We start from the raw sequence: 15,635 nt of genomic DNA on the forward strand, positions 1-15,635 counted from the left end.
TGCCTTTGTGTTATGCTCACTGTCCAGTCCTGTTTAACCCAAGTGGACATCATGCAGCTGCCCTATGGGAAGCTGGCCAAGGACTATTGGATGCACCATAAACACAAAATCTGAAAACAAACCTGACACTGTAAAGAGAAGTTTCATTGCTTCAATGTGAACAGCAAAGGATTTTTTTATAAATTGGGCTTGTGCCCTTTTTTGCTTCTTATGATGAACAGAGAAGACTTGACATTGTTTAGCATTTTTTATTTTTTTAGATTGTGGGCAGTCTTTTTGTTTGTTTGGCTTAGAAATATCAAGAATGCAATATCTGGCCATCCCTGTTTTTTGTGGGCAGACCTGTGGGAAGTTTAAGGGCATTTATGTTGGGCCCTTAACTTTATGGAAGGGATGAGAGTGCTGAATCTTTAACAAAGTATTAATTAATTATTACACCATCATTCAAACATTTTAATCAAAACCAAATAAACAGTCTGATGAAAAATCCTTCTCTCTCTCTTAGTAGCTGAACTTTCATGTTTAGCTCTTGTGATGTCGCTAGTTCTCCAGTCACCACAGAGTCTTCCAATCTAGAGAGGATCTGAACTTCTCATGTAAAAAACAAGCAGGAACCAAACCTCCCCCTCCACTCCTCAACTTTCAGACCTTCTTTTTTCAGCATAAAAAATAGAGGGGGAAAGATGCATGCTCCATTTTTTCCCCTTTGTGGGTCACTTTGAACTTCGGCATCCTGCCAAGTTTACATCCAGCTGTGCATACCCTGCTGTGTCCTCTATGAGAAGATGGATCAGCCATTAAATGACAATCCACAATGCTATGGGAAGAAAAGCTTTGAAAACTGGCCCCAAGTGGGGATCAAATTCCCCACCATTGTATGTCAGCGCTTCAGGATGAATCCCTGACATCTGCACCAAAGAAATGCTGATAATTTGATAAATCTGCCCTCCAAGACAGCTAACCCACAGGGGCAGAAAACATCATCATACTAGTTATAAGAGCTCTCAGCACTGGTATGCTGAAGACCAAAGTAGGCTGAATAGGGCAAGACAGGGTTTGGGTGAAGCCATGTATTCAAAGTCTGAATGTCCATTTGATTTGATTGTATCCCTTGCTATTTTCTATTTGTGAATGTCTGTGAAAACAGCCTTTTGTATGTGCAAATATTTGGGCAATACTCCAATCAGAAAACAAATCAGGATGTCAATGAAAAGAATTAGACAAGTCATTCATTTTTCTTCTTCTTAAAAGTTTCAGACACCCACGCAAGGAGCAAAAACAATACCATGTGACTTACATGATCAGTCAGACACCAGGAATGTAATCTATTCAAAGACACCAACTCATGAATAACCCATAGGCTGACATTTTTTCATATGTCTTGATTATCATATAGTTATTTCCCAAAAGGAATAAAAAGGGTGAGATTCACAATCAAAATTATTCAGGATGGATAATTGCATCAGCTCTGCCAATGATGCAGATGCATTCTTGGAGCTGGTCTTACAGTGCTTACCATTATTATAGTCACATCCTCATCTGAAACGCATGCTGAAGAGAGACATTAAGAGCATGAGGTCTTCCCTATAGTCCTGATTCAGGAAAGCACTTAAGCATGTGCTTAGCTTTAAGCATAAAAAAATCAATCAGACTTAATCACATGCTTAGATGCTTTCCTCAACGGGTGCCTATATGAGTATGTACATAACTAAATATGCCTTTTCCTTCAGAAATCATTCCTGGGGTGCTGCTGTGGAAAGCGTAATGCTCCATAGTATTTCCTGAACTGATTCAGCCAATTGTAGTGGTTTTCCCCTCCTTCACTAGCTGGGTTGCAGGTGGATGTTGTTTGAGAGAGGCTGGGAAAACGAAAGAGATAATGTTACAAGGGCCTGATACCAGCTTACTGCAGCCAGTGCTAGGGAAAGTGGGCCCTGCCATGCTTGGGTTCTAGTTACATTAAAAAGCACTGCAACATGGTCTCACCTTCTTCATTTGGCTACCCCTGACATTGCAATGTATACCGTCAGAAGCTCATCTCTTTCCTTTGGAGCCCACACCACATTCCTACAAAGCATCCTTCTAAGGGGCTTTTAAATTAAAAAAAAAATACTGTCCTGGAAGCGTTGGGAGTTGGAGTCATGGTTTGACTGTAAGGCCCCCTTCCCCACTCAAGCCCCACTAAGGGTACGTCTACACTGAACATAAGCCCGGGGTTAGTGGCCCTGGTGCCAGCTGGGCTTGAGCATCTACATTGTATTTTAACCCTATGTTAAGACTTTTCTAACCCATGCTCAACCCTAGGGCTCTGGGGTCCACACTGCAGTGCACAGACCCAAGTCAAAGTAACCATATCCCAGAGTCCCTAGCTGCCCCCCACCTCCGAAATGTGGCCACTTTACTGCCCTAGGGCCATGGTGCACTGTAGGAAAACTTTACTGCCTGCCCTGCACGTTTCCAGGAAGCAGCTCACTTCGCAAAAGGCTTGATCGCTTTGCTCTCCACAGCAAACCCAGGAGGGCTCTCTGACAGTGGGTTTGCAGATCAGAAGAGAATGGGTTAACACTGACCTGAGCTGCTGCCATTTGCAAAGCCATTTGAAAAGATCTTCCATTTTCAATAAAGTGGATTGCAGATTGTTGGGACCGAGAAGACTAAGGAAGTTGTCCCGTGGAATTGTGGGATACTTCCAGCTGACACCCGGGAACCAAGTCAAGCAGGGCTGCATCTATACTGCAAAGCAATAGGGCTTGGACCCTGGGTCCTGGCTTAACTTGAACTTGGGCCCTGCAGGGTCCTGGGACCCTGGGCCTGAGCCCTGGGCTAGCGCAATTACAGAATAGACGCAAGGGGGATTAGGCCTGAGCCCATGCTCAAGCACAGACTTATGTTGCAGTGTAGACATGCCCTTAGAGGCTCTGTGGGGTGTCTGTGTGCTTTGCCAAGGAAACTGTATCTATGCCAGCCCCACAAAGGTTAGCATGGAAGGCCACTTTGGGGCAGGCTAGGGGTGACCATAGATCCATATTACTCAGATCCAGAGGCCCCAGTATCCTGCATGACTGGTGCAAAGGGTCTGTGACCCTTAGTCCAAACTATAGGCTGATTAACATCCATAGGGAAAGGGGTATGTAGTCCCATGAAACAGCCCTGGGTTAGTTGGGGGGTGGATTTCACCTCCATGGTCTCCTGTACTCCACCTGGATAGAACCTAAATATTCTGATTTTGTGTGTGTGGAGTGAATCCCCCCCATAGTGCAGGTATAGTAATAGCATGAAAAGAGGCAGTTCAAAGTTCCCAGTAGCCTCTTGCCAAAGTGCTCAAATAGGGCACCGCCTATCGGCGAGGAAGGCAGACTGCTGTTTGTGGACCTTCAGTTCTTGGCTTCTTTACTGAAACTACCAACACATTGAGATGGGGGCCGTTTGTGATGTAGGCACCTGTCTGCTCGGAACCACCCTAAGACCATCACCTCATTTAATACCATTCTCTGTGTGGTATGTTTTCATTCTCCTACTAAATAAACAGATTGAGGAGTAGAGCCATGGGGTAGCCAGCTGGGCAGGAGTATTTGACCTTTTCTGTACATGAGCCAAAATAACAAGGAAATGTATTATTAAAAAGAGAATGATTTGGGGTGACAACCAGGTTTGCTAGAACTCCATGTTCTTACCTGGATGACTGTGAGCAGCTTTTCCTCCACATTTGAAAAATTCCACTTGAGAACATATGCATCAGCTAAGAGCATCTGCTGTGGAGTCCAGCAGGGCATGAGGAGCTTCTCACTGTCATTGCACACAGAAAACAAAATTGCAGTAAGAGCGGCAGTTTTCCAGTAGCTTTGTGGCTCTTCCAATCCCAGTACTGAGAACCTGTGCTTGGCTATGGCCATATTTGTGATGTGTAGCTCACCTGGCTAATTGCATGCACAAAGCAGCATTCAGCTCTCATCTAAGGAACAATTGCAACTAGGTAAAATATTTTTTTGATCCTCCCCAGGCCCATCCTTTTTTTATTCTTCTCTTTTTGGCCCTTTTTGTGGCCCCATTCTCCAATTACATACTCCCCTCTCCTCTGTCTCACTCCTTCCTGCAGCTCTCTCTTGGCCTTGTCTGCACTAGAAAGTTGTACTGTTAGTGTAGACCCTTCAGACTCCCAGTATGGATACAGCTATATAGGTTCAAAGGTGATATTCCTATATGGGAAGGGGAATAACTATACAGTACCAGTATAAGTCGAAAGGCTTTGGAACTCTCCTCCCCACTTGCTCCAACAGATCATAGATTTGGTGACCTTCAGAACATGCCGTACGACACACAATTACACATTTCCCCAGGCTTTTCTTGAAGGGAGCGTGTATGTGATTGATGGATGGGATGACTGAGGCGTCAGAAGGCTGGGCAGAGTAATGTAGTTTGACAATGGGAAGAGGAGGCAAAAATTCTTTACATCTGAAATAGGGTCTGCTGGTGTCACTGGGTTTGGGCAGCCTGTTGTTGATCTTCAAAATGTGCTTTAGGTAACATTTGTGTAATAAGCCTAGCGTTAAGAGAGGTGCAGTGTACAAGTTCAGATAAATATGCTTACAGCTGAGAACACCTATTATATTTGTCGTGAAAGAGATATTCGGGATAGTTAAATGCAAAGACCTTAGCACCATCAGCCCTCCCAAAAGTTCTATTAGTTCTGGGTACTCAAGAGTCTCTGTTGGGAAATAATAGAGCTCTCCTGCTATTTCCACACAAGCTACGCTGATTCATGTGCAAGAGTCAATCATTAAAGCAAACATTCATATTTTACAGAATATACATGATATTCTGTGTGGATAGGTGCCATCCCAGGGCACCCCCAATGGCCTGGGATGGCACTGCACACACCTTGCCTCAGTTTCCCTCTGACTTCTCAGAATAATCCACTTACACCCAGAGTCTTTAAAAACGATATTCCCGCCACCCAGGGTCTCCTTTATTCAAATTAATCAGCTCCCCCAAAAGAACGCTCCTTTTAGATTCAGGGTTTCACAGCCCTCCCTCTTGGTCTGTGTGCGTCTAGCCCCAGCCCCCACAACTTGTAAAATCTCCCCTCAAGCTCAGAGTATCCACAGTCCTCCTTGGTGGGGCCTGCCTGTGTTTACCCAGTCAGGCTAGTGGACTTTCCCCTGAGGTACAGAGGTTGCATAGCCCTCCTTCTTGGGGCTTTACCCTAGCTGAGTTCTTCCCCTCAGCAGCTTCCCCTGACTAGGCTTGGAACCTCCATTTTGATTCATCTACCCAGTTACCCGACTACTCCCTTAATCCTTCCCAGGGGGTCTAGCAACCAAAACACCTGCCTGGGCCAGCTGAGAGAGATGAAAGCCATGTCTCACCCACTCTGCTAGGCTCCTGGTCCTGGGCCCATAAAGGAACACTAGCCTGGGTTTTTCCTGTCACTTCATCCTCCCAGAAACTAACTATTCCATGGGATCACCTGCCTCTCATCTCCTTCCAGGTAACCAGAACAGACATTGGGTAATTGGCCTCTCACACAACCTCTCCTGACCTTAAAGAATCAGAACCAGCCCATCATAATCGCTCTTAAAGGGCTGGGAAAGTAAATAATATTTGGCTGCAAACATACAGCCCCAGTTCAGCACATGCCTAACGTTAAGCATGCGAGTAATCACACTGAAGTCAATGGACTCCTCACTTGCTTGAAGTCATCACGTTCTTTGCTGAATTGGGGCAACCAAGACATTTCCCAAGTTGTACAGTCAGTTCTTAGGGTCACTGGCTTCCAGAACAGCACAGAGATGGAGCACTGCTTGGTCAGAACTGATCTTCACTATGAATTTATGCTGTTAGGATAAGGACAACAATCATTACATTTCAGGGTGCAAAGTTTAAAATGTCAGATGAGAAGCTACACAGAATAGAAAAAGCCACATCACCATAGCAATAAAAATTATCAATGTATCCAGACTTTAATGCAACTGGTATGGTCGTACACGTTACGAATTACACCTGGTAGGACACGCACACAACTGCTGCGAATTACACCTGGTAGGACACGCACACAACTGCTGCGAATTACACCTGGTAGGACACGCACACCAATGCTACGAATTATATCTGATAGGTCACGCACAGTTCGAATCTAGGCTGAGGCACATAAACAAAGTCCACAACTGCAGAGTTCCCAAAAGACACTAAGTTTATTACGCTCGAGCATGGTGCCCCCCTGCTAGCCAGGAGGGGACCCTGAATAGAGATTATACAAAGGTTATATACTTTTTAGCAAAGCATGTTGCCCTCGTGCATCAGAAACCTTAGCCAATAAACAAACCCTTGTTTTATCTACTACCTATCCCTGCTTGGTGCATTCCTCGTGCTAAACCAGTATGTTAATTACACAGCATGGTCCTAAAGCCATGCATCAGTAACTTTTATTATCAGGATGGGAGGCCTCACATCAAAGGCCAAGAGATAGGGAGTTAGAGACTGACAAAAAACAGATACTGGGAGTCAAGGCAGGCTGGAGACAAGGAGGAGGATTTTCACAGGGATTCAGTATCTAAGGATCACTCCTCCTGGTGTATGATGTGCTTGCTTTTAGACAATGGTGGGCCCCAAACCAAAATGGAGTCACATGTGCTAACTTTTCCGTAACAATCATTATCCCCACTAACACTTTCTAAGCCCCATCTACAAGTTCTTAAGTACACAGTGAAGGATGTTCAGTGCTCAAATCACTAGCTTGTGCTGTGGAAAACACAGGTTCAATTCCTGCTCTGCCACAAACATCCTGTGTGAAGCTTAGCAAATCCCCAAGGCTCTCTGTGCCTCATCTGTAAAATGAGGATAACAGTGCTCCCCTATAAATACTTTAAAGATACAGTAGTGAGTTCAGATACTACAGTGATAGAAGCCATGTAAGTACCATAGCCAGAAAGAGGTTGGGTGTATGCTGAGGGAACTGCTTCCATGGCCAGTATTCTGAAGACAGGCACAGATGTGCCGTTATTGGTGAGAATTGTTAACATCTCCCTGTGGGAAGGCTGGATTCTATTCCCCATTAAACAAGAAGAAGTGCTGCCCCTGCTAAACAAAGTACCCCTAGGATACTGTGATCAGTAATGGGCACCACATTACCAGGAGAAACAACCTGCAGGGAGTTCAGAGACGAGCGGTGCACCCCACTATGCTTGCTCTGTTCTAACGCAGCTCACACCACGGTGAGCCCTTCATTTGTTAAGCTCAAGGCTAAATGGCTGCAATCAGTTGTCTTGTGCTTGAGCCATCCTTGAAAAGCACTTGAAGAGTGCAGGGGCCAGAGTGCTGGGGCTGACCTTGGGAGTGGGGTGAGCCATCTGTGGGTAGAGGGACAGATTATGTGCTACAGATGAGTTCCACTCAGTGCAGCAGAGCTGGGGGACTGTCAGAGGGCTGGTTACAGCTCCCCAATTCTTTGTTCAGCTCTTCCCTAACACAGGTTAGAGTACCATCTGCCAGTTAAAAACAGATGGAGCAGAATACAATCCAGCCTCACCTCTGAGCCAGGGCTGCACAGGGGTAATGCAGGAGCCCACCGTGCTATCCCTGACACCACTGGGAACTCCTCAACAGCGGAATCCCTAGGTGAGATGCAGGTGATTTCCAATCTGTGTAGCACAAAGTGAGCAGAATAGGGAAGTCAATCTGCTCCATAATGCCTATTCTTTAGACTAAAAAGAAAAGGAGGACTTGTGGCACCTTAGAGACTAACCAATTTATTTGAGCATGAGCTTTCGTGAGCTACAGGATGAAGTGAGCCGTAGCTCACGAAAGTTCATGCTCAAATAAATTGGTTAGTCTCTAAGGTGCCACAAGTACTCCTTTTCTTTTTGCGAATACAGACTAACACGGCTGTTACTCTGAAACCTATTCTTTAGACTGTCTCTCTCATCAGTTCTGGGTGAAGTTCAAGGTAGTGCTCTACCGAGCCCTAGATGGTCAGGGATTCAGCTACCATGATACCATTTATAAATTGGTAGGTATCTAGGGGCTTGTCTTCATGTACAGCGCTACGTACAGCTGTCTTCACGTACAGCTGCGCTGCTGTAGCGCTTTAGTGAAGACGTTCCTACGCCGACATAGCACTGTCTACACGTGGATTTTTTCACACCCTTGAACAACGTAGTTATTCCAATATAGGTCTGTAGTGCAGACATGGCCTAGGTCTGGAAAGGAAATCCATTCACTAAGAACAAGCAAAATCAAACTCATAGAAAAGACACTGTTATGCGGGAGGTTGGGTGGCTCCCATGAAGTGTGTCTTTGGCCTATGGGCAGTGCTGGTAGGCATGACAGCTGCCTTCCATTAGATTAGGCTTAATGAGGGAGGTGTTAAATGCCCCTTTCACGAGTAATAGCTGAAACAATAGAAGCTACCACCAAAAATAACAGACCAGCATGGCAAGGCTGGAGTAGGAGTTGAGCCATGTGGTCTAAGGAATTTTTCCTGGGGCCTGAATACAACCGCAGGGAGGCGGGGCATTGTTTGATGGAGCTGAGCATGTCTGTGAGCCAGAGGAAGTCAGACGCAGACAGAAAGCAGCAAGAAATCCAAGGAGACAGTAAGAGAAGCACTAGTAGTGAGACCATGAGAGAAAGCCTAAAGAGAGAGCTTTTGGGGCAGTGCGCTGGCTGGAAAAACTGTGAGCAAAGAAAATGCCCCCTGTTGTTTGATTCCTACTGTGCTTAGGGAAACAGGACTTTGTGTCCATTCTTTGTAAATAAACAGGATTGCACCAAAGAAATACCTATAATCAATTTCTCCTCCTAACCCACAAGGGCCTGAATATTGGCTAACCTTTCCCTTTATGTTCCTTCAGTATCACTGCCTTGAAGCTCAAGAAGGACCATGCTCAGAACTAAAAGGGAAACTGAAAGGTATAAAGAAAAAGAGGAATTACTTGGAACATACCTTCTGTACATATTAAAGCCCCATTCATAAATGAGAAGACATTTGCTGAAGCTCATATCACCGCCTGTAAGTGTGGAAAGGTAAGAAGACAAACAGGCATTACAACATTTTGTATAGGTAGTAAGCAATCCTGCTTCTTTGAAGTCATCTCTTTTGCATCTCAGGTTGGGAAAAATTGTGGTTTCCAACTGACTCAGATGATCTTTTAATGCAGACTCATCTGTGTTGCTAGCAGACACGAAGGAGGGAATCTGTGTTGCCATGCACTCCATTAGCAGTTTCTCGAGATCTTTATTCCAGTATTTTGGGCTCCAGGTTGAAACAGATTCCATGTCTTTGACACTGTCAAACCATTCTTTTTCTTTCTCTTTTTCCCACTTCAGTGATTCACCTACTGATTTCAGTGGCTCCAGTAATGTACTATCGCTTCCACTGATTGCTTCTTGCACAACTGACCACATTCTTTCTGCTACTTTTTTGTAAAGTAAGTCAATCTTTATTTCACTCTTATGTTCAGATTGCTCCAGATCATAAATGTGATTACAAGCTTCAAGAAATTTTGCTTGATCTATCAATTCACAAATGGCTTGATCTGAAACAGTAAAAATACAACCAGAAGGTTATTGACTTAGCTATAGACTTTTCTGTGGCAATCATCATAGTAATTACTGAGCAACTCACAGATAATAAGAATGTATTCTCATAACAGCCTTGTGAGGTAGGGTATCATTCCCATTTTACAGGTGGGTAGACTGAGGCCCGGTGCAGTTAAGTGATTTTCCCACAGTCATCTATAGTTAGGCTTGGCAGAACTTATATATATATATATATATAAGTTTGACAAATACTATTGATGTTTGTTTTTCAACACTTTTCAACATTTTTAACCATTTACATTTTCACAGTTGCACACAATTATGGGATTTAATCTTTTTTTAATTTTTGATTGATTTAAACTTTCACAGTTCCAGGAAACGGGATGAGTCAGACAATAATTATTTAATGACAGTAGAAGCTGCAATTCAAAAAGTTAAAGCTTTATAACACTTAAAACACAATTGTCAACATCACAAGTCAAAATATACAAAGTGAATAGCCTTAAATCAAACTCTAATAAGTTCTCAAGCAGCAATAAAAAACTAACTCTTCCAAGCCTAGCTATAGCAGAGCCAGGAAGGGAACCCAGATCTCATGGGAGCCTATGCTTAACAGGCTGGTGTGATTGGTGATTGGTCACACCCTGGAAACAATTTCAAATACATCTGTGGAGAATGAGGGAGTTGTGTATTATTTTTTATACATATCATGTGCACCTCAGTATACTTGTGCCTGATTACATAGAGTGAAAAGAGGCTGTAAGTGGGAAACCAATAGGAAATTAAACAAATGAAGCAAAGATAAGGTACAGTCCATAGAATACAAAGCGTCTCTAAGGAGACAAGCAAGAAGCCACTGATTGGAGAATACTCAATGCCTGGCTCCAGCTCCTATGGCAAGGTCCACTCTTCCCAGACTTAAATCAGGATCAAAGGAGATGCTAAAACTTTAAAGACGTTGGCCTAGGAAGGGACTTGAGTGGGTTGTCATGATGGGGACAAACACGCACATTGGGAGAGGGGGTCACAGAGCATGCTGCAGAACTCAGTGTCACTCTTCTGACCAGAGATGGGATTAACTCTATTGAGCTTGCAAGGAAAGATTAAGGTGTAGGCTAGGGGGAATATGCACACAGGCATTTTTGCTTGGTACCTTTGCTCTGCATGCTTTGTACCTTTGGGTGAATAGCCAATGCTTTGTTTTGAAGAAGCTATTTCTGTGTCCCTGCAAATCCATTCTGTAACAGGCTCTCAGAGAAAAAGGACCTGAAGATGCCAAACCCAGCTGGGTCTGTCAGGTTAGCCAGAGGGCTGCATCCTGAGATTTAGTGTAAGGGTGGTAAAGTCACATGGTTCCAACCTTGGGAGTGGTTTAGGCAGAAAGGTCTGTCACCTGAGGGGCGCACTCGAGAGGGATTAAGTGTTTGTCTACACTGCACACTAAGCCCGGGCTTTGACTCAGGTTTGAGCCCAAGACTCCCTTCCATCCACGCACAAATCAGTCTGACTCAGGTCAGCAAACACCTAGGACCTGTCATTTTGCAGCATGGACGCAGGTTAAGCCGCAGACCTGTGACAAAAGGTCTGCATAGTGCAGTATGGATGTGTTAGCAAGGCTGTGAAACCCAGGCCCAGCAATTGTAAACCCAGGTTTACAATGCAGTTTTTAGATGTGCAAGCATGGGTTTGGAAACACCGACTCCACAAGCACGGGTCCCACAAACCTGAGCTTGAGAGCATGGTAAACACACCTTAAAAGGGGTCTAAAGCCCAGCTCGTCCTGTAACCGTGTCTATATCTTCACTGTTTGTCATTAGAGTCAGGATCTAGGAGGGCATTGCCCTTTGAGGGATATAAAATGATGATTCACATAGGAAAATATTTCCCAGAATCCAGCTTCCTACAAAATGCTTTATTGCGTCTAGTTAAAAAGTGTGCTTTTAACTCTCTGGTTCTCGCAACAATCACTAAATATCAATTGCCTGTGGCAACAGATTTCTTTGGTATCGACATATAAGGGCCCAGCACCTGCCAATAGATGTAGCATGGAGAGGGAGCTAAGTTGGCATAGGTTACCTACACATGCCCCCCTGCACATTACTGGAAGAACAGACCACCATATGAACGCGCTTACAACCAAACTCTGTTTGTATCACATCTTTCTTACAAACTAAACCAAGGCGCTTTGCAGGGATGGATAATACAGTTGCAAAGTGAAATACAAATGAGCAACAGAAAGGGGAGTAAAATTTAAAAACATCGGCAAGGAGAAATATACGTTTCAGAAAAGATTTGAAATGAGAGGTGAATCCAGGAGGAGGAGAGAGATAGGAAGCCTATTCCAAATGGCAGGAGCTGATGAAAACAGTTTCCACGGTGAGAAGAAACAGAGGAGGCCAGTGGGGAGGACAGACTAGCAGAGAGTACCTGAGAGATACTGCCTCCCACCAGACTCTTTGTCCACAGGCTTCTCTTCAGTTTCCTTCTTCAGAGAGGACAAATTCTTCAGCAATTTGACTGCCATATCTTTCACTCTCTGTCTCCTATTTAATTTCTGCTTCTCTCTCTCCTTTTGAGCCTCTTTGGGAAGCATTGATGCATTTTCACCAGAAGATGGTCCCTGCAGCTTTCTCCCTCCAGTGAATTGGGAATGCTTCATTTTCTTCATACTCCCAGCAAGAGCCAAGTGTTTGCTATCAGGTTGAGAAGGCTAACTGGAAAACGTTGGCACCACGGTAACTCAATGTGATTTTACAGTCTCAGCCTTAAGAGTTCCTCTCCGTGAGACGATGTGTGTCCCCAGATTCAGTGTCAGTGCTCCTGCCTGCTTTAACTGACTTCCAGACAACTCAGCCAACTTCATATCACAGTTTAGTCCAGTAGTTTTTATAAGCTACCAGCTCTATTATGTAAATGATCCCCTGTAGCGTTACATCAGCAAACGTTTAATATATAACCTAACCACAGGTGCTGGAGGAAAGCCAGTGGAATTTTCAGGAGTTTCTAAATGACTAAAATTCCCCTGGATGCTGCCAACTAATTTAGATTCAGAGTCCTCTCAGTCCAAGAGATTTTGTTGTTGACAGTGTCCATGAATACACACAGCAGCTCTACACTGATGCACTTGCCTTTCTACTGACTCTGTATTATTTCTCAGCACCAAGGTCATCCCTTATTTTAGACCCAAATTTGCCTCCATCTTCAAGAAAATCAAGTATTCTGCCCTTGGGTGTACAAACCCCAAAAGGACTGGCATTGGTTTTCATTGTTGAGCTATGAGGTTCTTATGTGATGAGACTGGATCTGAACTCCTGGGGTACCCAGCGGCTGCCTGGGACTGCCCTCTAGCAGTTATACACAACCCAGCATTTTTAAATGAAGAAAATGAAAAGTTTAAAGTTATAGGGGCAACTAGCCCCTTGGTTATCTACCAACAAGAGAACCAGCCAGCCTCTCTCATCCCTCTCTATGGTATCCTACATAATTAGGGCCTTTCTTTTCATATATTCAAGTACAGTAACTCCCATTGTCATTCATGGGGATGGCTGTAAGTGTGGAAAGAGATCTCTATCAAGCGTTCTTACAACTACAATACCCACCTGCTGAAGTGAAGAAACATATGGACAGAGCCAGAAGAGTACCCCAAAGTCACCTACTACAGGACAGGCCCAACAAAGAAAATAACAGAACGCCACTAGCCGTCACCTTCAGCCCCCAACTAAAACCAACTAAAACCTCTCCAATGCATCATCAAGGATCTACAACCTATCCTGAAGGACGACCCATCACTCTCACAGATCTTGGGAGACAGGCCAGTCCTTGCTTACAGACAGCCCCTCAACTTGAAGCAAATACTCACCAGCAACCACACACCACACAACAGAACCACTAACCTAGGAACCTATCCTTGCAACAAAGCCTGATGCCAACTCTGTCCACATATTTATTCAAGTGACACCATCATAGGACCTAATCACATTAGCCACGCCATCAGAGGCTCGTTCACCTGGACATCTACCAATGTGATATATGCCAGCAATGCCCCTCTGCCATGTACATTGGCCAAACTGGACAGTCTCTACGTAAAAGAATAAATGGACACAAATCAGACGTCAAGAATTATAACATTCAAAAACCAGTCAACGAACACTTCAATCTCTTTGGTCACTCGATTACAGACCTAAAAGTGGCAATTCTTCAACAAAAAAACTTCAAAAACAGACTCCAGCGAGAGACTGCTGAATTGGAATTAATTTGCAAACTGGATACAATTAACTTAGGCTTGAATAAAGACTGAGAGTGGATGGGTCATTAAACAAAGTAAAACTATTTCCCCATATTTATTCCCCCCCCACCCCCGCCGCTGTTCCTCAGACGTTCTTGTCAACTGCTGGAAATGGCCCACCTTGATTATCACTACAAAAGTCCCCATCCCCCGCCCCGCCCCCGCTCTCCTGCTGGTAATAGCTCACCTTATCTGATCACTCTCGTTACAGTGTGTATGGTAACACCCATTGTTTCATGTTCTCTGTGTCTATAAATCTCCCCACTGTATTTTCCACTGAATGCATCCGATGAAGTGAGCTGTCGCTCACAAAAGCTTATGCTCAGATAAATTTGTTAGTCTCTAAGGTGCCACAAGTCCTCCTTTTCTTTTAACAGAAACAGTGAAGTTCTAATGCACTGTGGGTGGTGGTAAAATGCAGGAAGCCCAGAAAAGGGTCCTCAATATGGTGAGGCACAGGGCTGTGCTTCATAACGTGTGCTTTACCAGCTAACAAAAGATCCAGTGGGAGGCTAACGTAGGTAAGATGAGGAGCAGAAGTGATGCGTACGCAACTATGTATATCTGCTAGTCAAACTCCACACTGGGGGCAGAGGAAAATTCTGTCCCCTCAACACCTACGGACATTTTCTTGGGCCCAGATCTAGGAAGAGGTTCTGGCTCATGTTTACCAGACTGAATTCATACACAGTAAATCTAATTTAATGCATCAAATTGCAAAAAAGTATATTCATGTTTTAAAAGTCTCTCTCTAAACTAATAAGAGAAAGACAGTTGAGGTGTTAAAGGAGCACTCAAGGAAGACAAGGCCATTGAGGAGAAGCTAAATGAATCCTTTGCATCAGTCTCACTGCAGAGGGTGTGAAGAAGGTTTCCACACCTGAGCCATTCTTTTTAGGTGAAATTCTGAGGAACTGCCCCAGATTGAAGTGTCAGTAGAGGAATTTTGGGAATAAATTGATAAATTAAACAGTAATAAATTCCCAGGACCAGATGGCATTCACCCAAGAGTTCTGAAGGAACTCAAATATGAAATTGCAGAACTACTAACTGTGGTATGTAACCTATTGCTTAAATCAGCCTCAGTGCCAAATGACTTACTCCTGGGGGAATTCTGCATCACTGTGAATGCACAGAATTCATGTGCCCTGCAGATTTCTTTGCTTCTCCACAGAAAAATGACTTCTGACGGGGAAGCAAAAGAAAGCCTCAAGACTGGTCACATGCCCCTCCTCAGCACCTCAGGCAGGTCGGTTTGGGTGCCTGGAGTAGCCAGTAAAGACGTAAATCACCGCCGGGGGGAAGTGGGGTACTGGGCCATCATGCATCTGAGAGAGAAAGTCATTCTGTCCCTCTCACATGCTTTTGCGACACGCTTAGCATGGAGGGGCAGGGCTTTGGGGTATTTCTGAGCAGGTAGGCATGGGGAAGGCTCTGTCCCCTCAGGCAGAGAAGAATGTAGCAGCCTGCCTGCTTAGTGAATTGTTTTTAGTGAATTGTTCCCATTGTCTTTGTGAATTACCCAGGAGTATAAAACAGGTGTAAACATTTTAAGGTTCCTTTACATTGCCAGAGTGGTGTAAAGGAGTCTTATTGTAAGAACAGTATGGCTTATAAATGCTTATGGTGCTTTAGTGATTAGAACTGATCTAAAAGTTTGGACTGAAAACATTTCCTAATAAAATATGCTGCATGAACTGTTTGCTACTGAGCTTTCTGGAGATGGTCAGTAGCCAATATAAATTGTGAGTTTGATTCACCAACTCTCATCTGCTCTTCAGTTGCCTATGATGTAACACTGAGCATGTGGCTG

The 15,635-nt window shown here is 44.2% G+C and overlaps 1 protein-coding gene across 3 annotated transcripts in view; it reads right to left on the reverse strand.

Moving 5' to 3' along the window:
- LOC125638842 (exocyst complex component 3) overlaps positions 1 to 15,635 on the reverse strand; it is a 67,857-nt gene that overhangs the window by 23,283 nt on the left and 28,939 nt on the right. For 2 of the 3 annotated variants that reach the window (XM_048855048.2, XM_048855047.2), the window contains exons 1-3: positions 11,965 to 12,394; positions 8,942 to 9,533; positions 3,675 to 3,786 (exon numbers count right to left, since the gene is read on the reverse strand). In XM_048855048.2, the coding sequence (XP_048711005.2) occupies positions 3,675 to 3,786; positions 8,942 to 9,533; positions 11,965 to 12,205 (945 nt within the window). In that variant the 5' untranslated portion in view covers positions 12,206 to 12,394. Of the gene's footprint in view, positions 1 to 3,674; positions 3,787 to 8,941; positions 9,534 to 11,964; positions 12,395 to 15,635 lie in introns of those variants that run through there. The other variant, XM_048855049.2, reaches the window with a different exon arrangement.

The sequence above is a fragment of the Caretta caretta genome, chromosome 6 (genome assembly GCF_965140235.1).
Source record: "Caretta caretta isolate rCarCar2 chromosome 6, rCarCar1.hap1, whole genome shotgun sequence".
NCBI lineage: Eukaryota > Metazoa > Chordata > Testudines > Cheloniidae > Caretta > Caretta caretta.